The sequence below is a fragment of the Papio anubis genome, chromosome 3, assembly GCF_008728515.1.
Source record: "Papio anubis isolate 15944 chromosome 3, Panubis1.0, whole genome shotgun sequence".
NCBI classification, from domain to species: domain Eukaryota; kingdom Metazoa; phylum Chordata; class Mammalia; order Primates; family Cercopithecidae; genus Papio; species Papio anubis.
Window position 1 is genome coordinate 15,402,044 of NC_044978.1, and position 26,428 is coordinate 15,428,471.

Below are 26,428 nucleotides of genomic sequence, written 5' to 3' on the forward strand. Positions count from 1 at the left end.
GAACCTAAGTTACTCCTTCAATAGCATCATATACTTTAACAAAAAGTATAGGTACATGACTTTTTGGCCTAAGAATATTACCAAACATGGAATAATTGGATCTCAGACCTTTTAGCATCCCTTACCAAAGTTTGTCTTACTATCTTGAAGTGGATCTTTATAAAAATATAGAATGTAACTAGAAACAAACATCTTTTTAAGACTTCATGTAATTTCAAACTAGAAATCTAATTGAGACTTAATAAATTGCAAACTTTAGTCAAAATATATTTTCAGTAATGACATTCCTGTTAGGTTTTCTGATGTCACATAGTTATAGTACAAGTTATATAGGTCCTTTCTCAACCTCTAAATAGATAAAAATCGTCAATATCATATCTTGTTATTCTTTTATTCATTTGTTTGACATAGTGAAAGTACTATGTGAGGAAATTCTATTAAAGAGGAGTCTTTAAAATAAATAAGTTATTAATTTTTTTAATCATGTGAATAGAAGAGGAAATGAAAGTACTTTTAAACTGGATCATTCTTTATAATCTCTTTTCTATATTTTAGTATTCCTCACTAACTTAATTTCTGTTTCTTTATTTGAACTTCTTTAAAAAGTTTAATTTCTAGTCTTCCCAAAGTCAATCAGAATATATTCTTCATTTGAGGTTTAAATCTGAATTTTTCATTTGTGAAAGAAATGTTTGCCATAATTATGCCTATTTTAATAATACTTGGATTTTCTCCTTAATAATAAATTGCTTCTGTTTGAAATTAAAGACTGGCTTAGTTTTAATTTCAACTTTGGATGTATTGAATACTCATTGATGTTGGGAAGTTCTCTGGTTTTCACATAGCTTAGTAATAAAACTCTAGTTTTGAGTTTTATTGGGACTAGATTAATAAGACTGAAAAAATATTGATAATATTCTAAACAATTTTTTATACTTACAGTTTTCAGTCAGTGATTTCATTTGGTGGGTAAAAATAATACAGCAGTATAAATCAACTACTAAGAGGATAGTCTCATGCTAAATTAGATATTTTACCCCCTTGTCCTCACAATTGTTGATGTTATGTGCTCAGACAGTAACTTTTTCTTGTTGCCCTGCACTTTGTGTGTTTATTAAAAGAAGGAAATTTGAGGCAGAAACTAATAATGAATATAAGAAAGTAAACAGTTTCATTTGTCTCAACAAGTAGCAGGTGCTTTTGAATACACAACAGATGAGATAATTTTGAGACAAAGACTCATTACAATTGTATCAGAATATAATTTAAGTATTCTCTGTGTCTCTAGAATAATGCATTTATATTTAAGGCTCTGTGGTAGATATCCAGAATTTCCAGGCATTATAATAAGATAAAACTTTAGCTTTCAAATAACCAGTAGCTATTGCCTCTGTAACGAGTTAGAAACAACTATCCCAATCTGCAGTGTGTTTTGAGATATGAACTGTTAGTATTTTAGGTTTTATAGAATTTCTAAACAATCATGTATCGCTCTGATAGTAAAGAACCAGTATTTTTGAAGCAGTATCTTAAAAACAGCTATGTTTAACATCACAGCTTGATGAATGTATTCAAGTTGTGGCATTACAAACAATTTCTATGTTTAATTTGTCTGTTGTAACATTTATTATTTGAAAAACAAAAGTTGTTTCCCTGCCCAGCAATCTTTTCCTCCCATTTAGTTTTATTTCACAATAGAGCACATAGAATTAGTTAATAAACCCTATTTAGATTCTTGGTTAATAATTGCATGCTGTGGATTACTCATTGTTTGAAATCCTGCATCTATGCATGTTAGCCATATGATCTTGGGTAACTGTTTTGTCTCTGTGTTTCTTATCTGTATCACCAACGTCATAGGATTGTTGTGAAGATTAGGCAAGCTAATCCAATAAAAATACTTAAAATAGGGTCTGACATCTAGTAAGTACTCAGTAAATGTTAGCTATTATTACTACTATTATGATAGTTTATGTTTAACTTCAGATAGTACTCATGAATATTATTGATCTTTATAACTCATATTTATTAGATGCTGTCAAAATTGCTAAATTTAAAGCATCTGTCATACTCTAGTAAACAAATAGAAAACAAGGACAAACTTAAAAATTTTAAACTTTATACCTATAAAATTCAATCTTATTTCATGTTACTATTTTTTCATGTATATGCATATTTAACTTAGGAAATTAAATGTAGTAATGTTTTCTTGTCTTATTTTCTCTGATTTTACAGGTTGTGCAAATCCACTTGGGGTCACTGTTCCATATACAATAAGAACCCACCTTTAGGATTTTCTTTTAGAAAATTGTATATGCAGCTGGATGAAGGCAGCCTCACCTTTAATGCCAACCCAGATGAGGTTAGTGAAGAACTTGAATATTTGTATCCAGTGAGCTGTATTACTGTCTTGCTGTAGCTTTCCAATATGATGAACTGCAGGGAAAATAAAAAGTCATTGAACATGCTTTTTTAATCACTGAGAAAACCAGTATTTTAAACTATTGCTATGTGACATAGTCATTTTTCTTCGCCTTACCATGTCACATTCTAATCTTTCTACCTGCTTACTTTGTGTAGCAGCATCCATGATGTATATTCAGTCCTCTACTGACCTGATTACAATATTAGTACATTATAAGTAGAGAGCACAAAATTTGATAATAAGAACGCAGAGTGTGTTCATCAGATTTTATCTGTAGCAGTTTTTTTCTGTTTATTGTTTTTCCTTAGTAGTGGTTACTTTTATCAAAGATAATCATTGAGGACTTTGTTCTATTTTCTGACAAATCAAAACGTTGTCTTCAAATAATGCCTTTAACAATGTAATTCCATGTTGACATAGGAACTATTTGTAGATTGTTATAAAATTGAAGAATTTTGTATTAATTATTTAATTCTTTCTTAACATAACATGTAAGCATGATCAAAATGTGAAAACAACTTTTTCACTGATTTTTTTTTCCTTATTCTTATTTTACTGTGTCCTGGAAAAGTTCACATTTTCAGAAATGTTTAAATACTTACAGATTTATTCTTAGAAATCCAAGTGAAAATTATACAGCACTCAGAACTACTACTTTTGGATGCATTATTTTTTGTGGAAAAATTTAATCTGCAGCATTATTTTAATTTACCTAATTTTTGAAACCAACTTTTTTTTATTTGTTGTTGGGGTATTAACGACAGTTCAAATCATGCAGCCAAGTATTTTCTAAAGTTATCTTAACTTTTGTTATAATTAGGGAAATGTTTCTCCTATGTAAAATATTTGAGTCTTAAACAAAAATACCAATTTTATATGTATGCATATAGTAATACCAATAATATATTTTTTAACCAATTGATTTTTACTTACATATGGTTTATTTTTTGTTAAATTTTTATGGTACATAAATTTAAAATAAAATGCCATTGCAAAGGATTACTGATATACTTCTTATCAGTTAAGTCTTATCTCCAGAAATATAACAAAGTATATATATTGTAAAGCCAGGTATAATACTTAAATTCAGATGTTTCTTTTCTTTCATCACTATTTAAAGAGGTATTACTGTCAATGAATAACAAACTGATACCTTAATGAAATTAGAATGATTTATAAGAAGTTCAAATTACACATTTACCAATACAACACTGCTTTTTAGAATCGAATGATCATTCTTCAGAAAGGCAAATAAATGGATAAACTATTTATCATAAACTTAAATATTATTGTCCTTTTATTGCACATTTTTTTCTAATGCCTTTTATTATAAAATATACTTGTTTTCACCTTGTTTTTGGTCAAATCCCAGTTATCTTCCATGTAAACATATGGCAACATAAGAATGTCCCTTTTTTTATCCTGCACTGTGGCATACCTGCTCTTATAAGAGATTCTCCTGCACTTACATATTCAAATAATGGCACAGTTATAGACACTTTGTTATTCTTAACTTAAAGTTTATTTGTTGCTAATTAAAACAGTTCATATGATGAACTTTATAATAAAATATGTATTTTACAGGCCAGGCATAGTGGCTCACGCCTGTAATCCCAGCACTCCAGGAGTCTGAGGCAGGCGGATCACTTGAGCCCAAGAGTTTGAGACCAGCCTGGACAACATAGGGAGATCCTGTCTCCACAAAAAATTTTTAAAAAATTAGCTAGGCATTGTGGTACATGCCTGTGGTCCCAGCTACTTGGGAGGCTGAGGTAGGAGCATCACTTGAGCCCCAGAGGTCAAGGGTGCAGTAAGCTGTGAGAGTGATACCCTGTCTCAATGATAATAATCATAATCCTAATAAAGATATGTAGCCCCAGAGGTCAAGAGTGCAATAAGCTGTGAGAGTGAGACCCTGTCTCAATGATCATAATAATAGTCATAATAAAGATATGTATTTTGCATCAGTCTGTTGAGGTAATTGAATGATGATTGCTGGAGGAAAACTGAGGCAGAATGCTACAATGTTGTACTGTACAGTACATAAGAATCAGGAGAGGCAGCTGTTTTAAGCCCCAGTCTTATATCCATTTAATCAAGGCATGCTGGCTCCTCTCATGAATTATTCTGATGTTGAGTAAAACTGTCATCTTCAATTCATATCACTTTCAAATGTTACATTCTAAGGGAAATGTAACCTGGTAAGTACTAAGTTGTAGATTGTTACAAAGTCAGAAAAGTTGGATGTAACTGCTGATATTGATTATGGTAAGTAGTCATTCTTTGCTAAAGGAATGCCAATTTTTAAGCAAATTATAAATCAATCATTTTTACACAAAGATGAAAATACGCATGGGTCCTCATATACTAAAATATTATATGTATAGGTTTAAATATCTAATTTGGAAAAGCTAGACATATAAATAGGTTTTCATCTTTGCAGCTACCAATATCAGACTATACAGTTCTTATTAGTACCTCCTCTAGGGTGTTTGGAGAGGGGGCAGAGAAAAGAGCTCAAATTCAAGTTCTTTTTATATCTGACATAATTTTTTAAAATTATAAGTCAAATGTTGAGAGGAGATTCAAGTTATTAATTAAAATAAAATTTTTAGATCTTCAGATTTTACTTATCTATCCTACCTTCCATTGTTATTGAGAGTTGGCTGTATTTTCTTTTTTTTTCACTCCCTGGCCTGATTTAAAGGTACTCTGGAATATTCCAGAAGCACTGAATTTATCATTCTAAAAGGGCCATGTAGTACTCCCAAGAGGAATAGAGCTGAGCCACTCAATGTGTCTCAAGGTTCCAAAATTCTGATTCTATGCTTTTATGAACATGTAATTTAGCAAGTGTTACCTAATAGCAAAAGAAAATGCTGTCTTTACCAGAATGCACTTAGGAAATATATAGAAAAACAAGGACATTGCAATACACTTAATAAGTTCAGAGAAAGGAGGGGAAGTAGTTCAGTGACTATATTCTATACTTTCTTTCATTGACTAACATAAATAATGTTAACTTGGCTAATTGTTTACCAAGTCAAGTATTCAAAATTGAAATCATGTAAGTGAAAGATCTATCCTAATAAATGTTCTTATATAGCACATATCTGTATGAGTCATACTTTAGCCAGACTTTAGAATGACTCTTGCCAAGTTTTTTGAGTGCTCAAAATTAGGCAGTACTTTTTGGAGATTGTATTTTGTTTTCTTTTTCCCCACTCACTGGAGCACTGTCATCAGATAAATTATTTTGGGTTCATTTAACTCTGAGCACTAAATTAGTTTTGATGATATGTTTATATATGTGATGCTTATTGCAGGTACCTGAGATAAGATGTATATAATTGCTTAGTATTGTAAAAAATCTACTTTTTCATAATTTCCAGTATTGTACTTAACATTTTGATAGCAAGCATCATTAAAATATTATAAAAATAAGAATACTTACAGCCACAGGGAACAAGATTCTCCAAAGGACACCGTTCATGTCACGGATATGGGTAACCAAGCTCCACAGCAGCTGCTGGCAGTGGCTCATGGGGTGGGGGAGAACATCCGCACAGTTTGTGGTACGATAATCTGGCACGCTGTTGTACTATGCATGACATTGTGATCTCAGCTGTATGTAACGTCTTGATCTTGTGCATGAGCTTGTGTACTTTGTGGCAGGTGGCCACATTCTAGTAAAGGAATGTGCTGAAAACCATCTATTTACATTAAGTTGTATTTTCCCTGCATGTACAAGTTGTGTGTGTCAATTTTATTCCACTAGCAGTAGTATAATGAAGTAATTTTATTTAACAACCAGTAAACTATATTACTTGTGCTCCAATGTATATTAAAACACTTTCTTGACATAGTTATTTTTAAATTTAGGATTTGAAAAATTGGTAGTGAACATGGTTTAACTTTAATATAGGTTTATTTTTGTTTGTGTAATTGTGTTTCTAAACAGTTTTTTGTTTTAAATGTCCTCATTGGGGTCAGATAACAAAAGTTTTTTGTTTTTTTTTTTTTAATGACTATATAAGCACATTTTTCTGGTATTTATACAGAAATATCCACATGCATATAATTTTATGCATTTTACTAAATTGATCTTGGATATAATCTATTATAAAACATACTTTAAATTTGACGTATCCACACGTTTTAGGTAGAAATGAATATGCAACTTACTTTCAAGATAACGTGTTCTTTTTGTTGCTGGACCAGCTAAAGTATAAACAGGAAATTTGTAGTTCTCCATTATGGAAAGCATTTCAGGAATTTATGTTCAGTTCTTATGAATAGTATCTCAGATATATGTTAATGACTTTTTGCTCCAATATTCAACAACTAAATCGTCAATACCATTACTTCATAGCATAGCAACAGTGGTGAAAAATAACTTTTAACTTTTATTCCTAGGGAATGAAAACCGTCATGGGCATTATTAGAATGTACTGATAAACATTTCCCAAATGCATTCCTTGGGAATACACAGTTAAAAATGAATTCTTAAGTCTAATTTGAACATGATAGATTATGATTAGTTGGCTTATTTACAGCCTAACTTTTCAAAGCCTTTAATACCTTGATGCACATTGTGACTGTCTAACAAGGGAGATGTTATATGTGATATGTATCTAATTTTGTTTGACGTGGGGTTCTTTCTTTTTTGGGGAGAGGAAGGTAAAAACATTCCAGGGAATACACTTTGAGATAACCTAGTACAGATTATCTGTAATCTTACTGTGTGTAAATAAATGTTTTAGAATGATTGAAATATCCTGTTGTTCACTTGCAGTTATCAGATGTAATCTTCTCTCTTATCAAAGTCTGTGGGTCTCTAATTGTTTTCTTTCCTTTGGTCTGATAGTACGTACTACAAAACAAACAAACAAACAAACCCTGAGAGTTGAATTGAGTCTTGACAGACTGAGAGATTTTTTTCCATTTTTTTATTTTGATTACCATCTGGTTTGGAAAGGAAAGTTTTACTTTGGACAATAAGGGTAAGGCAATAAACCTGAAAGCAATATTGAATTCAAATAACTGCCTGTACACATTGATAAATGTGTCTGTCAAATAATTTGTAACTAATAGACCATTCATCATTATTTCTTTGGTATCTCATTCTCTGTACTAACTCTTTTAAATCTTAGTGCTTCTTACAGCACAGAAGTATTCCTAATGAAGGCTGGCAGGCCACTAAGATACTTTTTACTTTGGAAAATGTACTACCTGTTGAGGTTTTATCCTTAGTTCTATATGTCTAGAAATTTGGCTTTATCTTTCTACTGAAAGTGAATCTCTCAGGAATAAACTTATAGGTAGTAGAATGTGAACCAAGTTGACAGTAAGACATACATACTTCAAACAATGCCAGATAGCATAAAGAAAGAGAAAAATAAACTCAAAATTCTAATTCTTGGCTATAGTATAAACTAAGATCTAGCTAGAAAGAACTGAATTCGCAACACCCTTTGTTGTGCTGCTCGACTCAGCATGTTCCACATTTTATGATTGGCTTCTTGCAGTACCTACTTCTCCCTGTATGTATCAGCTAAGATGCTTTTGGCTGCAAGGAACTGAGAACCTAAACTGTGACTTAAACCCTTTACATTTGTTTACTTCAAAAGAGTCCTGGATGCAGGTATCCCAGTTATTTTAGTGAGATAATGATCTCCTGATGGACCTGAGTGTGTTGACTTTCACCCTCTTGATAGCAAGGTGGCTACCACAACTCAAAATATCACTTCCCCCATAATAGTGTCCCAGTGCAAAGAAAGAGAGGCAGAAAAAGAAGCTTTCTCCTCATATTCCTTATACTTATTAGGGAGAAAAATCTTTTTCAGAAGCCTTTGGTGTACTTCTACTCATTTCTTATAGAACATAATTAAATCACGTGAGCACCCCTAGAGCACTAGAGAATAGAATAGAAAGATTACATGATTGGCTTAGACTTATGATTCTACAACTGCAGCTAGGATGCTAGAAGAAATGAAAAACAGGGAAATGACCTTTGTTAAGACATCCAAGCATCTGTAATGCCATTTTAACTAGTGACGCACTTAAAACGTGTAATTCAGCCTTTCTTTTATTTCTGGTCTCTGCTGGGTTAGAGGCCGTAGTATCCAAAGGAGGAACATTGGCACCTGTGGCACAACAATTTGAATTGGTAGCTGACCCTACCTTCTTGGCAATGTAGGTCTTCCTGCTACTAAGCAAACTTATCAAAATTTTAAAAGGGAGGAGGAGGGGATAGGAGGGGAGGTAGCTATGCTGTGATTGAAGTGGTTAAGCCTGATAACCAGAGGGAAATAGTACTACACGATGTGGCAAAAGAAAAGGATATAGGTGGAACTCAAGAGATGTCTTGGGGTTCCTTCTAGTGGTACTATATCCTATGATAAAAGTAATTTTTTAAAAAATCACACTGGGCCTACATGGCCAAGGCTTATAACTCACCATTTAGACTCCTCACTAGGGAAAGCACCTCAACCAGTTGTGTGGCTGGCTCATTCCTAGGGTCCAGAGTTGAATATGGATTCTTTATTCCAAGCTCCATTCCCTTTGGAGGATGCTTTTATGGCATCTATGTAATCTACCTTTGACTCATGAGGTTGGAAAAGGTGTATGTAGAGAAAGATTTTTTAGATTTTTTAGTTTTCTTGAGACAGGTTCTCACTTTGTTGCCCAGGCTAGAGTGCAGTGGTATAATCTTGGCTCACTGCAGTCTGCACTTCCCGGGCTCAGGTGATTCTTTGCCTCAGCCTCCGGAGTAGCTGGGATTACAGGTGCATGCTGACACACCTGGCTAATATTTTCTTTAGTAGAGACAGGTTTGCCTCAAGTGACCCACCTGCATCGGCCTCCCAAAGTGCTGGAACTACAGGAATGAGTCATCATACCTAGCCTATTTTTTAGGTTTTAAAAAGAGACACAAAGAAGTAGTATTGTCTCTGTGTGTGTGTGTGTGTGTGTCTGTATGTGTGCACGTGCGTGTGCATGCATGTGCTCACACGCACGTGCTCACACGCACGAATACATGTGTCATGTACAACTCTAGGCATTAGTATGTGAGAGTATAATGATATGACCATGTGCAGGCATCTGGTAGCCATGAGGGATATTAGTAACCCTACCAAGAGTAGCAGACTGGAAAGAAAAATTGGGTCTGTGATGCTATCTGTGAGCCTAACAACCTGGAGCCGTATTAGTTTGGAACTTCTTGTTATGCAAGGTAATTTTATTTTTGAAGTAAATGTATCCCTTTATTTTGAACTGGGTCTCCTGTTGTTTATAACCAAAATCATCTTGATGTATTATTGCTGTTATTATTATCCAAACTCTTAGGAGTTTGAGATGTAATCCTCAATGCAAATTTTTAAAAATAAACATTGCTAACTGAGTACAGTGGCTCATACCTGTAATCCTAGCAATTTGGGAGACCAAGGCAGGTGGATCACTTGAGCTCAGGAGTTTGAGACCAGCCCGGGCAACATGGTAAAACCCTGTCTCTACAAAAAATACAGAAATTAACCGGGTATGATAGCATGTGTCTGGAGTCGCAGCTACTTAGGAGGCTGAGGTGGGAGGATCACTTGAGTCAAGGAAGTTGAGGCTTCACTGAGCCATGATCATGCCACTGCACTCCAGCCTGGGTGACAAAGCAAGACTCTGTTTCATAAACAAACAAACATTGCTAATTCTCAGTAGCAGATCAATTTATCTCCAAATTTGCTGGGGGAAATTTAATCAGGGCAGAAGAAACTAGGTGACAGTGAGAGGAGTCCCTCACCAAATATGGCTTAACTAGCTTCCTCCTCTATAAGAATTGTTTACCCATAGGAGCTAAAATGCTGGGATTTATGTCAGGCCCCTTCCCCTTGATCAACATTAGAGTCAAAGTGAAAAATTATGCCTCTCAGACACTAAATACCCTCTTCCTCTGCCTAGACAAGTTAATACCTTCAAGCGACCAGCTACAATTAGTCAAATGGTGCTAAACTGGAGGTCATTTTCTTTTTATGAGAGTAATGTGACGTATGTATGGATATGCATGTGTGTATATATGTGTCTATCTCTTTTGAATCTGATCCGTGATGATTTTGCGGTTAAGAAGGCAGCTTTACCCTTTGCCTTTCAGGACAACTTTAGTTTACACCTTACCCTAACCATACTCTATCCCAGCCACCCTCCTTTTCCCTTTTCTCCCAGAGTCACTCCAACACACAGTGTAGAATCAGTTCCCAGAGGAGGTTTGTGGATTCAGAATAAACCTTTTAGAAACTTGAAAGAAAGACGAATTTCCCAGGCCCTCTTCTAATCATTGTCTAGTTGAAAAACAGATTCAGGCCCTAGAATATTCCATAGTTTATTCATCAGTCAAATCACCTGATGTATTTTACTCTTGTTTTATTCAGTGTTCTATGGGAGCTACTGATTTGCTGTATCATTGAGTGTGAATTGTCTAGGGTAAAAGCTGAAATTAGTGGAAAATGTCTTCATCCTAGGACACATTTTTAAATTTTTAATATTAAAATATGAATTGCTATAATGAACAATTTTTTATTTGAATTTTACTTTTGTTAGCAATTTAAATAATTGTAACTAGAGACGTTGCAGTGGTACATTGAGTATTTTAAGTACATTTTAATGAAAAATCTGCTTGCTTTTTATTTTCTTACCATACACTACCTGACTCCCTTGATACCTCCCAAATATTTTTCCTTATCCATTGTGATCACAGTTTCAGTGCAACTTGGTATTACTTTCTAGATTTAAGTTCTCAGCTTTAATGTCCAAGGTGTTTGCCTCTTCTACATGTCTTTCATGAATTTAGCAATTGTTGTTACCAGTGTCACAGTAGATGTCACTTCAAAATATGAGTATTGTAACAGAAATCCAAAGGAATATATTTCCTCAATTCTTGGGTGTCATCAATTGTAAGACATCCGTCAACTTACTTACAGCTTTTCAAATATGGAAGTATGAAGGAAACACTACCTTAAGTGCATTTTTTAAACCACGTAACTGTAGTGTACATTTATCCATAAAACTATGTAACATTTTCTTCTTTTATATCATAAAGTTTTTAGAGAGATGCCTTCTTTATAACAAAATTCCTAAGATTTCTATAAATCTCTTTAGGTCATTAGCAGTTAAATATAGCATCAAAGTGATATGCTACTTTTGATTATTTGGATTGGTGACTCTGACCTTTGAGAATTTATAACTTGAGGTATTTCAAAGTGTGCTGGGGTTTTGTCTGCCCTTAATGTTTGATCCAACTTATACATTTTTTTTGGAAGGGAGTTGTTTTTGTATTTTTCCCCAGATTGAATTATGTAATCCTCAGAAGTTTACAGCATCTCTTGAAAGACAGCTGGAAGCTTTGTACATGTAGATTCAAACATTGATTCGACAAATATTTATTAAGTATCTCTACCACTTACAATTGATATAATGTTGACTCTGAGCAGGTTATTTAACCTCTGTGCTTCAGTTTCCGCATCTGTAAAATGGGGACAGTAATAATACTTATAACAGTGTTCTTGTGAAGATTAAATGAAATAAGATATGATAAACATGCCTCTAAGTGTTCACCAAACTGTAACTATATGTTTATACTAAAGGTACAACTACAACAACTTAAAATACCAAGAACCAGGCACTGTTCTAGGCCTTGAGGTTCTTCCTTTTCTGGAACTTTTGGATTCTAGTAGACAACTATGTGACACCTGACTAATGGTCCTTCATGAAGTATGTTTTGGTCACATCAGTATCTCCTAGCTTTAAATGATACCCTTTGTCTTTAATTGTATTTTCTGACATGTATATGCAATCGTTTGCATATACAGTAACATTTTGTTTGGGTAGTGCTGCTGAGTTTAATATTGACATTTAAGCAATAATTAGGGGTCCAGAGTTACATTAAAATTGAAATATGTGTCTTGGCTATAATGTTGGCAGGATGAATAGATACTTACATTACATGATTAAGTATATACTTGTGCTGGCAGTGAAAGTACCATGTATATCCCAACTTGCTTCTCTGCTTGTCTGCTAGTAAGACTTTTTTTTAAAAAATGTTGTTTACTTTAAAACTGTTTCAGAGCTGTTAAAATATATTTATAAATGTACATATTAAGATCTAGGTAATATGATAAAACTAGTATTTGTGGGTTAGTCATTTAAACAGTTGTATATATGCACATTGCAAATCCAGTATTTGTATGTGATTCTTATAAAACAAGAATTCTAAACTAGCATCATTGTTAAATGTGTCACTTTCTCATCACTTTCCGTTATTAATCATAACCTAATAGAGATTTATCTCCATATTTTGATTAGAATGCTTTATTTTTCTAATATAGAAACAGGTTAGAGATAAAGGGGGCTTTTCCAAGAAGCTTGACTCAGCTAGCAGCAGCTTTTTTGATAATAATTACAGTAATGATTGTTACATTTAATTGATAGTAGTAATTTACTATTTAAGAAGTACTTTCTTATCTATCATATTGATGCATCCCAGTCACTAATGTGGTTCTTTTCGGCAATACTAGAATTCACAGATGTGGTTCTTTTTCTGTTTGAAGCTATTAGAACTAATTAAAAGGGGCTTTTAATTATTTAAAACTTCAGAAAATTAGGTTCATGTTATTTTGTTTGCCATTGCTTTTTCTTTCTTGAAAAATAAGCAGAAAGGCCTGTCCTATATGTCCTTTGTGTTTTCTCTGGACTCCATTGGAGGGAATATTTATTTTTATTTAGATTTTCCTTAAACCATCATTCTTTTATGTGAGATTTTCTGTTGACATCTTTTAACTGCAAACAATTTCAGGTGTATATATCTCTGTCCTTAGCAGTTCCTCAGCATTCTGCTCTTTAATATGTTGAAAAGTCTTCCATAAATCATTCTAGCTGAAATCCTTGCCAATTCAAACAATGTTTATACATAAACTGGTTTCATATTATATGAAATTATAAAATCAAAACTGAATAATATGACTCTTCATTATCCTCCAGACAAAATATGGTATTATGTTTCATAACTAACTGAGAGAACTGGCTATAGGATACTGGCACTCTCTCTTCCCAACTGTTAATTCTCCCACTTCAGTGTGGACAGTGTGTGCTCTCTGTTCCTGCTCTGGAAGAAAGAAGACTGAAATCTGCTATTCAGACTTAAAACTGACATCAAAACTATCTTTACATTTCTTTCCCAATTTCCATTGCCCCCTTTCCTCTTAGTTCTATGTAACGCAGAGCCTTCCGGTGAATAGCCTAGTTACGGGTTTCTCAGTGAGAGGAAAACTTAGTACTCTTATAATCTTTCTATCTAGGACAACTTTTAAAATCTGGGCATAGTTTTTACTTTAGTCTTTGAATCTAGTGATTGTATTAGGAATAACTGTTGTAATATTTATAGGCAGCTTGATAAAAGCAATGCATGACATTTCTGTTATGTATGTGCTCAAGGTTGCCGTTAAACATTGAAGGTCATGGAAAATTACAGAAAGTAGAAAACATTACAAAATTTAGTGGCTAGAATGAAATGAAATGACAGGATAAAAACATAGACATCTAGTCTTAAACATACTAGTTAAGAAATCTGCACTTATTTTACTGCAGCCAAAAAGCAAGGTGTTGATTTTTTATTTGCATAATAAATATCCTCAGATAAATTATTCTCAATTATCCACATTCTCTGGGGTCCGCCCTCCCTTGACTGTAGAGCACATGTTCTCTGATTAAATAGGGAGAGGGAGAACTTCTGTACTGATACAAATTAACAGATTTTACATTTACCTTAGCAATTCTTAAAACACTGTAGAAAAGAAGAAATAGTATCAGAGCAGTGATCTTAACCATTGCTGCTGTTATTTTCAAACAAAACAATGGGGATGTTCCCATTTGACCTACAGAAGTGCCAATTAATTTTTACTGTTAATAACATATATCACTTAATTTTTACATTATCTTCAGCTTGAAAATGTTACATTTCAGTTTAAATTTCATTGTGGTCAACTGTATACTTGACAAATAATATATTCATTTAATTTCACTGGTTAAAATGTATACTTGAAAAATAATATATTGGTTATCATGTTGAAAGAAAAGTTAGAAATCTAGATTGAGCTATATTGTTTCAGGATTTTTATTTTTTTTAAGTCTTCAAAATGTTTTTTTTTTTAAAGAAAATTAAATGCAGTGTGCATCTGGCTTTCTATTATATAATGGTCTAAGGACAGTTTGATTACCTGAAAAGTAGTAGCCATTGTACTAGATTTTACATTGTATACTAGGACAAAATTAAATGCAACTTAGCAAATCAAATTTTTTTCTACATTTCTTTACTAAGTTGTTCTTTAGGAAAAAAATTAAGGGTACTCCCTAGTATGTGACAGTTTTGTTTTATTAGTGACACCAATAAAACAAAACAAAACATCGTATAACTTTTATTGACACCAACTGTTACACAATATATGTGCCAGGTGTCTGTGCCAGTAGACAGTACTTTCAGTACCAATAGTCAGTACTTTTTCATTTGGCTTTGCACGTCTAATTTTCTAGACAGAATTCACTGTGTTCCCAAATATATATTTACGGATTCTGAACATATGTATGGTAGATTTTGCTTAACCTTAACAAGAGATGGGTTGAATTCACATTAACTTCACCTAGATTCTCACTGCTACTTGGCTCTCCTTTAGTTTATTCCTAGTGAATTCCCAGTCATATCCTGCATCGTTGTTGATTGAAATCTTCAACACTTTGCCCAGGAATCCAAATCCGCCCTCTCTTTCCAGTGCTCCCCAGATAGTGAGTGCTCTCTAAGAAGGAAACCAACATGTCCTTTGTTTTCTGCTTTTCATTTTCTTACTGTAGCTGTCTCCGAACCAGTGTTACTGTGCTGTCCCCCAGGCTCATCATTATTAACTCCAGCAGTATTTTCAAACCCTCCCCTGCTCTCTTGATCAGCTTTGCTGCCCCTGCAGCACAATCTCCTGCACATCAGTCTTTTCCCGTCTCCATTGACCTCTCTTTTTGTCTTCTGACATGATTAGGTCGAAATTATCTTGAAAAAAAAAATACTTTCTCTTTTTTCCCTTTAATTTTGCCATTTTTTCTTCCTTTGTACTAATATATTTTTCAAGTGAGTGGACAGTACTCAGTTTCCTTACCTTGAGCTCGTTCTTTCGTTTTCTTCTTGGATTTCAGCCTCTGCTACAGTGTGGAAAGAGACCTCTTGAAAGTCACTTCTTTCCTCCCAGTCACCAAACTCAGTGCCCTCTTCCTATTCTAGTATCCTTGAGCTATTTGAAAGAAAAAGAAAACTAGCTGTGTTCCTTTTGCTATGCACTTAGCCCACTAAGATTTTTACTGATTAGGAAACTAAGGCTCAGGAAGATTGAGTAGATTGTTTATATTCATATCATCGTTAAGTTGCAGAACCATGGCTTGGTCCCTGTCCTAAAAATGATGCTCTTTCCGTCATACTGCATAATTGCACTAGACACCCTGTTCTTTAACTCAAAGGCTCTTGGCCTCTGGAACATTATTCTATCCTTTTCTTCATTACTCCCTTACTGATATTTCTTATCCAGGATCCTGAATCTGTATCTTCAACCCTCACTTTTAAAATATATCCTATTACATTACCAACTACCTACTATGCCTTTCTAGTTATATCTGTCATCACCTAAAATTCAACATTTCTAAAAGCTAACTCATCACTGTTTTCTTCAAATCAATGCGCTCTATGACTTTTTTTTACCTATTATTTTCTGTCAGTCATTTCCCTCTTCATCTAAGCCAGAGCCATCAGCTGTCTTTCACTTTTCACTGTCACATGGCTTGATAGCCAGCATATTTATCAAGTTATTTTCATATATGTAGCATATTTCTAGTGCTTTTTCATATGTTCAAACCTGGACAGTGGTACAGCCTACTATCTATTTATTGAGTGCTCTGCTGAATGGCCCACTGTCTAATTTTTCTTTCGTTATTTCTCTTTATATTGCTGCCAAATTCACATTGTAGCCCATTGCTTCATCAGGTTTAAAAGCCTTCAGAGGCTTCCAGTTAGATTTAGGATAGAGAATAAACTTCTTACCCTAAAATACAGCGCTATTTCTGTCACTGTCATAGTCTGGTTGTAGACTTACTCTCCAACCCAAAATATTTCCCCTCCTTCCTAAAAATAGTCTTTAAAAATTTTATATTACTTTTGCTCATATAATATAGTATTAACTGGAGCATTCTTCTCCAGTGTTCTCGTCATTCAGAGCTGTCTAAACCCCTTACGTTCCTTGTCTAAACCCCTTACATTACTTCAGTCTAATCTCTAGCAGAAAACCTTATCCAAATGTCCTATCCCATAGTGACTTTTTTTCCTTTCAGTGAACTACTGAAACACTTTTCATAAGCATTCATTTAGATTTTCTTCTACTGCCATGTACTATTGATGTACCTTGGCACAAGTGTGTATTCTAGATGTTTATGTACGTGTCTTATTGCCACATATAAACTTAAATTTTCTTAGGGCAAAACTGTGTTACACTACTCAGTGTCTATCACTGAATACCTTGCCTATCACACCTTGTGTTTAATATATTTCAAAAATAAAATGTAGACAATGTTAATGTATTAGTTCATGTTTTAAAAAACATTTTAAAGCAGATGTATATATGTAAATATGCACAGATATACATATATCTATTTTACAAGCTAGTCTTTAGGCATTCATGTTTCTATCTAAATGTAAAGTGAACTGGATACTTTTTTTTAAAAAAATCAAATGACTATGAAATTTATAATTAGTAGCATGAACATTATTTACCAGTTTATTTTCCCAAGAAATATGAGGCCTAATATCTATTTTAATAAGAGGAATTTTATTTACCCCACTGTAACTATCCTTTAAAACTTTTTTTTTTTTTTTAATATATTTTGGCTAATAGTTTCCTTTCACCTGACAAGAGCTGATCTCTGTGCTTGGAGATAACTGAGATCAATCATGATAGTTTCAGCCCATTATAGTACTGACACCATCATGATTCATCTCAGAGTTATCTGACAAAACTGTCTCAGAATTCTCCCCACATGCAAAAAAAGGAACTACATTATGACTGCAACAATTTAGATAATTCTAAAAGTTGAACAGAGTTGCAAATGGGAGTTAAAATGTGTATAGATTAAACAGTCAAATTTAAGTAGTTCTTAGTTTGAAGCTTAATCTTATTTTGAAAATGTAAAAACAACAGCAACAAAAATTGAATCAAGCAAAGACAAATGATTGGTCTTTGAACAGCTCAACTGAAATTACAAGGATTCCCTTCCTTATGTGGTACTAACCTGTCTGCCTATAAGTGACATTTCCTGACTTTACTTCTATACTCATCTAGGATAGGGATTTGTAACCTGCGCTCCTTAGATGGAATTCAATTTCTGTTTTAAAAAATGTGTACTTGCATTATTCTGGGAAGAAGTTCTGTGACTTTCCTAGTACTCAAAAGGGTCCATAACCCCCCCAAAAGAGCTTAATATCTTCACTACCACTACACACATCTTTTCCCTTGTCCTTGTGACACAGCCTTTTAGATATCCTAAAGTCTTAATCTTTTCTTCTTTCCTAAGTATGTCTTCTTCTCTGACCTAATACTCCTGCGTCCCTCAGCTCTTTCTTACATAACATGAATTCTACACCCTTCAACAATCTCACTGGGTCTTGATTTCCTTTATCCAGATAAGTCCTAATTTGTCAGTATGCCTCATAAAAGGTGACACACAAAATTGGAAACTTTTATAGTCAATTATGTAGACTATACTGAGCTACAACCTTCCTTCTTTAGAATACTATATATATATATTAATCTAGACTCATGATTTCCTTTGCATGTGAGACACTGCACAGATGCCCATGCACATACACACTGCTCTGAGTTCTAGTCCTGACTAATCACTGATATGCTATGTGGTCTAGGAGTTTCCCTACCATTCTTCTAAAATTTTACTTTTAAAAATGCTTATACCACTTACTAAACAAATGTATAGTTATTCAACAGACCTCATGCTGTGGTATTTTTTTGTATTTAATTGTAGGTTGGTGTGAAAGTGATTGCGGTTTTTTGACATTACTTTTAATGGCAAAAACCCGCAATCACTTTCACACCAACCTAAAATATAAGAAGATGAGAATTTGGATGACTTCCAACTTGCTTATTAGAGACAGTTATAATCTGGTCTCTTGTCTTTTTGTATTTGTTATTCCTTTACCATTCACTTTGGTAGCCCTTCTAAAGTAACCTTCCTCTGCAAAGGAATCCCAAGCTTGAAGCTGATGCCTCTTTTCCTCATAAAACCAATAGAGTTGGCTTATTTCAAACTGTGTTCCCAGTTTCCAGGATTGAATTTAACAATTCTTTGTGCTCATGCCTGCTCCTATGTATTTGATTGATTTGGGAGAACTCAGGTTAGATTAGATGTAAAATTCTCAAAATGTGTTTTTTATAAAACAGAATATGGCTAACAGTGTATTTTTATGATGTTTACGTGAGGCAAATACCAATGTTCATTTATAACTAAGTATCACCAAATGATATTAAAGTGGCATAGATTACATAACTAGAGAATTAGATATCATTAATGTATAGTATTAGTAGGTTTGTTTATTTTGCACAATTTTTAAAAAGTAGCTTAGCATTAGTTCTACATCTCAGATACTGATTTAGGTATGAATAAAGAATCTATTAAATAATACTTAATTGACATTGTTTTTAATCATTTCAATTAAAGTTAAATACCGGAAATAATTCTAAAATATTGTTACCCTTCTACACTGAGGAATTTTGGAAGCAATTAAACCTGACTTTTGCTAAGCAGATTGAGTATACAGTCAACTCTCGATTATTCAAACTAATGAAGGAAAGGATAGAACAAGCATTAATGATTTTCTAGTTGCTGCCCCCTCGGACAGTTGATGAAAGCCTCATTCCAAAGAAGTATTTTGGCTTTCCATCTTATCATATTACATTTTCTAGTCCTTGTATTCAGGATTTAGTCTGAAATACAGGTTACAACAGAGTTGACAAGAAAGTTTCACGTTACCACATTGTGCTTTTCTTCATGTACATTTTTAAAATCAGTGCCTTAGCATTGCTTTTGTATTATTAAAATTCACATGAAAATTTGATCAAATTGCTAGTAGGCTATTATGTTGATGGCTCATAAAGTTAGTTTTATATAAAAAGCCTTATCTTTGAATTACAACTTACAGATAATTATAACCTTTCAAAAGCATTACCTCGTGGTACCTAACTACTTAAAAAAAAGTTTGCCGTAAAAGTTTTATGAGAACGTTTTTATCTTGAAAAGGTTTTTATAGATATTCTTCCAACTTTTAAAATTCTTAATGTGTGTAATATTTCTGAGTACTATGTAAGTGTTTGTAAAGTGAAGAAATGCCAAAGGAATTTATGTGTGAAAACATTATGTTGTGTGTATATAATACGTCATTTTCTCTACCAATTAGCGGCACATAGTGTGCTAGTATCCAGACATAAGTATTCATGGGAATGCATGTATCTGGATAACTGCAAGTTGAAATAAACCCACCTGCCTTTTATTTCAATAACTGCACATTCAAATCCAGCTAAGACATTTATTTGAATGTGACCTCTGTATATGTGAGAGAATACTGTTTTCAGCATTTGATTTTTTTTGTTGTTGGTGGTGTTTTGTTGTTGGTGGTTTAAATCTAAAGTAGGTAAAAACTTATGGGTAATGCTTCTCTGGAAAACTTTGCATGCAGAGAAAAGGAAATTCAAAGATAAATTCTATGAAAAACACTGAATTGTTTTGTCTTAATATGTTTTCCGTCAGTGTGTATTGTAGCTAGGTTCTTGTAGAATGTAGCAATGTTTAAAGCCAAAGTAGTACAACCTATAAATTGGCCTGGAGTTGGGCCTCCTTTAAGTTAAATAATTTAATATTTTTCTTCCAGAATAAAATCACTAGTCTTTCATTTTGAGTATTTTTTTAATCAAAAAACTATTTCCTTGAAAGGCATACTACAATATATATGTGAACTTTAAGAAATCATGTGTTCTATTAGACATCAGAAGTGTTTGTTACAAAGCTTGTTTTACGTCTGTATTGTGGTTTCATCTGCAGCCCCCTTCCCCAAGTTAGGCCATATTTCTGTATAGTTAGTTTTACCTGACATGAGCCAGAAAATTAAATAAGATTTCTTTAACAGTCTTAACTTTGAATTTCCTGCTTTTCATTGCATGTAAACTATCAACCACAAACAATAATTTCAGTCCAAGTTCTAGCTTGTATTTTGCATGATAAAGCTACAAAAAGTCTATTAATACTGGAAACAATTTATAGCTACTGTTCTGCTATTGCTTAATTGTTAAAATATATAAATAAAGAGCAATTTTATTTATGTGGACTTGTCTTTCTGCTTTAGGGAGTGAACTACTTTATGTCCAAGGGTATCCTAGATGATTCGCCAAAGGAAATAGCAAAGTTTATCTTCTGTACAAGAACACTAAATTGGAAAAAACTGAGAATCTATCTTGATGAAAGGTAAAGACAAAAATTAACTTTTCATCCAAAATGAGTTGAGTAATGTTTTTGATGAGTTAAGTTTTACTTTAATACTGCATAATAATCGTCTGGTTGCAAAATTGAGTAAAGACAGGGAAAAGATTCCTATATCTCATACATCATTTCTTTTGTGAGCTTTAACTTGTTGATGAGGAAGTTACCATTTTAAAAGTAAAAGTCGACACAAAATGGAAGCCCAACGTCTTTGTAGTAGCAAACCAAAACAAAATATTTTTCAGGAATCTGCAACCCTGATTTTTTAAAAGTAGCCATAATCTAAGTGTTTATATTGGTAAAAATTCTGAATTACGAAATTATCCATATAAAAAAGCTAGTACAAAGACAGATTATAGTCATAAACCCCAAATCCTAGGGATATAAGGTATATATATTTGCATGTAGACGCTATACAGAAATGTCATGTTCAAGTGAGAAAATTATGAAAATGTAACATTTAGCAGTGTTTTACACAGAGATGATGGTTAGTATGCTGTTCTGATTTGATAGTTATTCATTTGTACACTTTACTTTTGGTTATTAATGAACTTAAATTTTGGGACAACGTTTTGATGCCACATAACTGAACCACCATTTTTAAAATTATAGCTCTCATGCGAATCTAATGTATGGCTTCAAAATATGTTTACCTTCATTGTAATTCTCAAACTTTTGTATATCTCAGTATTTTTAAAGAACAATCTGTAAATGTTCATAATATTCCAGAAACTTTGCTAGAGTAGTAGTACATGGATGATTAAGATATAATCCCTGTCATCAAGAAGTTCACAGTCCAGCATACTGGTCATTGAAACATGTAAAGATGACATCATTAAGTTTTTTTTAAATCTTTAAGTACCAAGTACCTAAGGATAGGCAGGGGTTTTTTTCTTTCTTTTCCCTTTCTTTCTTTCTTGTTTCTTCTTCTTCTTCTTTTTTTTTTTTTTTTTTTTTTTTTGTGAAGAACCAGATCTTTTTGTAAATATTTTAGGTTTTGTGGGTCGTATGATCTTTGTCACAGCTACTTAAAACTCTGCCATTCTGTGGTGAAAGCAGATATAGACAATACATAAACTAGTGTGAATGTGTTCTAATAAGCTGTATTTACAAAAGCAGGCAGCAGGCCAGATTTGGCCTAGTTGCTGTAGTTCGCCTATTCCTGTTATATGCAATTGGTAGAAGTTGAAGATAATGATCATATAATCATGACTGAGTTCAATAAGAATTGAAGGCCATTGTAACAAAGTTTCACTCTATATTGGAATGCTAGTGATTTTTTTTTTTAAATTACATAACACACACAAATATTTATATTAGAGCAAATAAGCTAAATGTATATCAATGGGATTGTTGCGTCCATTAGATAGGATACTGTGAAGCCACTAAAAATAACTTAGGTGGATCTAGGTATAAAGATATACAAAGCTGTCCACAATATACTATGTGAAAAAAGCAAAAAAAAATTCTAAAACAATATATAGCGTATGTAGGCATTCTTAAAAGTCTGTGTAAATAGTTTTTACCTCTGAAGATGTGAATTGGTGTAGGTGGAGACTTTCATTACTTTCATAATTTGAAAAATAAACAATTCTATTGCTATTTGGATTTAGCCAAGAAGACACTTAAAAATAAGTTGTTCGTTTTAATACTAGAGAATTCCTTTTTTTTCATTATAGAGGTAAAATTAGGTTTTACCTTGTTTGATTTTGTTATAAACTACTCATGAGAGATTTCAAAGTTAACTTCTTAAATAATCATACTTAGATTTTTTTAATATTGGGAATTATGCATACTTCTGTAGGACTAACTGATCTAGTAATCAATAATAAGGTATTTTTATCCAAAAAATGGAAATTTGTTATTTTTTTCTTACCCTTTTTTTAATGAAGAAAAGTTAAAGCTGTGCCTTTTTTTCTTTCTATAGGAGAGATGTCTTGGATGACCTTGTAACATTGCATAATTTTAGAAATCAGTTCTTGCCAAATGCACTGAGAGAATTTTTTCGTCATATCCATGCCCCTGAAGAGCGTGGAGAGTATCTTGAAACTCTTATAACAAAGTTCTCACATAGATTCTGTGCTTGTAACCCTGATTTAATGCGAGAACTTGGCCTTAGTCCTGGTAAGAATATATATATATTAATAGTACATCACCCCATGCCCACTTTTAGGTAAAAACAGAGACATACGAGACATTTGTCTCACTGTGGGGAAAAATATTCTCAGTAATTACAAATACTTGTTTTACTGTTTGTAGCAGTGACTACTTCATCATTTATGTGAGCTTAGAAAAAACAGTTTGTCATAGCTATGGTGTGCGTGTGTTTGTGTGTATATAAATACACATAACTATGTATACATAGTCATTTATATTTTTTATATATTACATAAAAATTTATATATTACAAATTTATATATATTCAAATGTCTATTGGACATGCGTATAGACATATATATATAGACATATAGGCATTTGTATATATACATTTGTTACATATGTCTGTATGTCTATGTATGTATATATAGATATTTGTATATATAAATTTGTAATATATATTTGTACATATGTATATAGACATTTGTACATACTTAAATTTGTAAATACATATATATACATTTGTATATATGTTTATACATATATGCATAGACATAGCTATCATGCATTATGTGTATGTGTATATATGTATATATACATATAATTTATTAGAATACATATAATACACATATTACATAGAATGCATATACATAAAATATGTATGCAATATAAGCAGTCTTTTTCCTTCCAGATGCTATCTACTGTGATACTCTTTGATTCTACTTTCCATTAAAACAATATATGTGTGTGTATATATGTGTGTGTGTATATATGCACACAACTATACACATATATACATACATGTACATATATATTCACACACACATACTGTTTTAAGAAGAAAGTTATACTTAGCTACATAAGTTCTTTAAGAAACTATTCTTGTTTGGGTGTTAGGTATTTCTACTAGTCTAATTGAAAACTTGAGAAATTATTTTTAAAGCTTTTAATAATCTACATATCATATAGGTAGCACCATTTTTCACTAAAATTTGTTTTTAATACAACTGGTTTTCATTGTTTGTGTGTACTTCTCTCTATATGTGTATGTTTGTGTGCATATGATATAGCCTGAATCTCCTACATATTTTTTCAATTGGTATAGCTTATCTTTTCATATCAAAAATTTTATTGTGCTTATCTTATTAAACAGATATTACAAAACTGTTCCTGTCATGTGAAATTTGTTGAGCATGCTTTACATGACATAATGTTCAACTTGGCTTTCTTAAGACTGCAGGATTCCAAAATATCAGCTCCATAGTAGTAGAACTATCATGACATTTGTTACTATTTTAATATTAAACATCAAATATTACCCTAAGCATATATAAAATCTTGTTGCATGGTGCTCAGGTATAGCAGTCTTTTCCCTAAAGATTTACTTTAAAAATTAACATGTAAATTCCACAGGCCTTTATAACATGTATCTTAAATGAGAATATTAATAATCTTTTGAGTTATTTACATTTTATTTTCTAGTACCAGATTAATACGTTTTCTTGTCATTAAAGATGCTTTCCAATTAAATTGGGTTTTTGTAAAAGCATTCTATATAAATTTTTTTTAGAAAGAGGAGCTAAATACTGACAGTACAAATGTATTTTATGAATGTTTGAATAGAAATATCACATTTGAAAGCAAAGACAAAATAAAGGCAATTCTAAATTTTTTAAATCTAGAATGAATTTTTACTGTACACTCCTAAACTGTTCTAAAGTTATTTTGAAATGAAGGAAATACATGCTTAATTAGTATTAAGATAGGATGATAACCATCCTGGTTTGCTCAGGACTGAGTTTCCCAGGATGACACGACTTCCAATGCAAAACTGGGAAGAGCCTAGACAAACTGGGATGGACTGGTCACTCTGTATTTATGAGCTAATCTTAATCTCTTGAAATTATCAACATTTTTGCCTTACATTATGTCCTTGGAATCATATTTTGTAAACCAACTAATAATTTGAACTGTTTCTTTTTCCTTCCAGATGCTGTCTATGTACTGTGCTACTCTTTGATTCTACTTTCCATTGACCTCACTAGCCCTCATGTGAAGAATAAAATGTCAAAAAGAGAATTTATTCGAAATACCCGTCGCGCTGCTCAAAATATTAGTGAAGATTTTGTAGGGCATCTTTATGACAATATCTACCTTATTGGCCATGTGGCTGCGTAAAAGCACAGTTGCTAGGACTTCAAGTTTTTACTTCAGACTAAAGCTACCCAAGGACTTAGCAGATATGGGGGTTACATCAGTGCTGGTCATTGTAGCCTGAGTATACAATCAAGCTTCAGTGTGCAACCTTTTTTTCTTTTGCCATTTTCTATTTTAGTAATTTCCTTGGGGAACTAAATAATTTTACAGAATTTTTCCTAATTTTGTTTATCATGTTTTGCACAAAGCAGAGCCATTGTCTAACACAGCTGTTAAAGAATGATAAACTGACATTATACTCTAAAATATGGTGTATTTGTGCATTAGATTTGCCTGAAAAACTTTATCCATTTCCATTCTTTATACAAATACCATGTAATGTGTACATATTTAACTAAAGAGATTTATAGTCATAATTATTTTATTGTAAAGATTTTAACTAAAGTTTTTCCTTTTCTCTCAAACTGAGTTCTGAAATTTATTTGATTCTGATCTGAGACTATTGTCTTCTTAAAAGTTAGATCTGACTTCAGATAGAAACCAATACCAGCTTCCTTTTCCTTTAAACTTTGAAGAGTGTTGGTTTGTTACTATATTACTATGCAAAACTGGCAGTTATTTTTATAATATAAATTTATAATTTGATTTTTTATTTTAAAAACTGGGTTAATCAAGTCTCAGTCAGTCCTTTAAACCATTTAGGATTTTTTAAAAGATCAAAATTTATGATTTATATTCATAGGAATAAAGTAAAATATTATTAGAATTCTGGTAAATGTTTGCTTGTTTATATGTGGTGTGATTATGCAAACTTTACTATTTTTCTAATCTTGATGATCCCTGTTCAGAGTCCATTGAAGAGATATTGTGAAGAACAGTAAACACTCTTTACTCATTGGTTCAGTGAGTATCTATCCAGGGCTTTACATGTGTTAACACTGTGTGAGGTACTAGACATGGGCCCTGCTCTCACAGATAATACATAACTGGGTACTGAGAAGAAAAAAATCTGCTTAGTGGAGAGCAACTATATGAAGTAAATAGTTAAAATATGCAGCATTAGAATGATAGAGAACAGTGTATTTATATGGTGAGTTAAAAGTGACCTCCAAGTAAAACGCATAACCTTAGGAATGAAATAGT

At 32.6% G+C, this 26,428-nt stretch overlaps 1 protein-coding gene across 2 annotated transcripts in view; it reads left to right on the forward strand.

The window, feature by feature from the left end:
- Positions 1-25,749, forward strand: part of FBXO8 (F-box protein 8) — a 55,012-nt gene extending 29,263 nt beyond the window's left edge. For both annotated transcript variants that reach the window (XM_009207886.3, XM_009207887.3), the window contains 4 exons: positions 2,236-2,362; positions 20,898-21,016; positions 22,959-23,155; positions 25,119-25,749. In XM_009207886.3, coding sequence (XP_009206150.1) covers positions 2,236-2,362; positions 20,898-21,016; positions 22,959-23,155; positions 25,119-25,306 — 631 coding nt within the window. In that variant the 3' untranslated portion in view covers positions 25,307-25,749. The remainder of the gene's footprint in view (positions 1-2,235; positions 2,363-20,897; positions 21,017-22,958; positions 23,156-25,118) is intronic.
- The last annotated feature ends 679 nt before the right edge of the window (positions 25,750-26,428 follow it).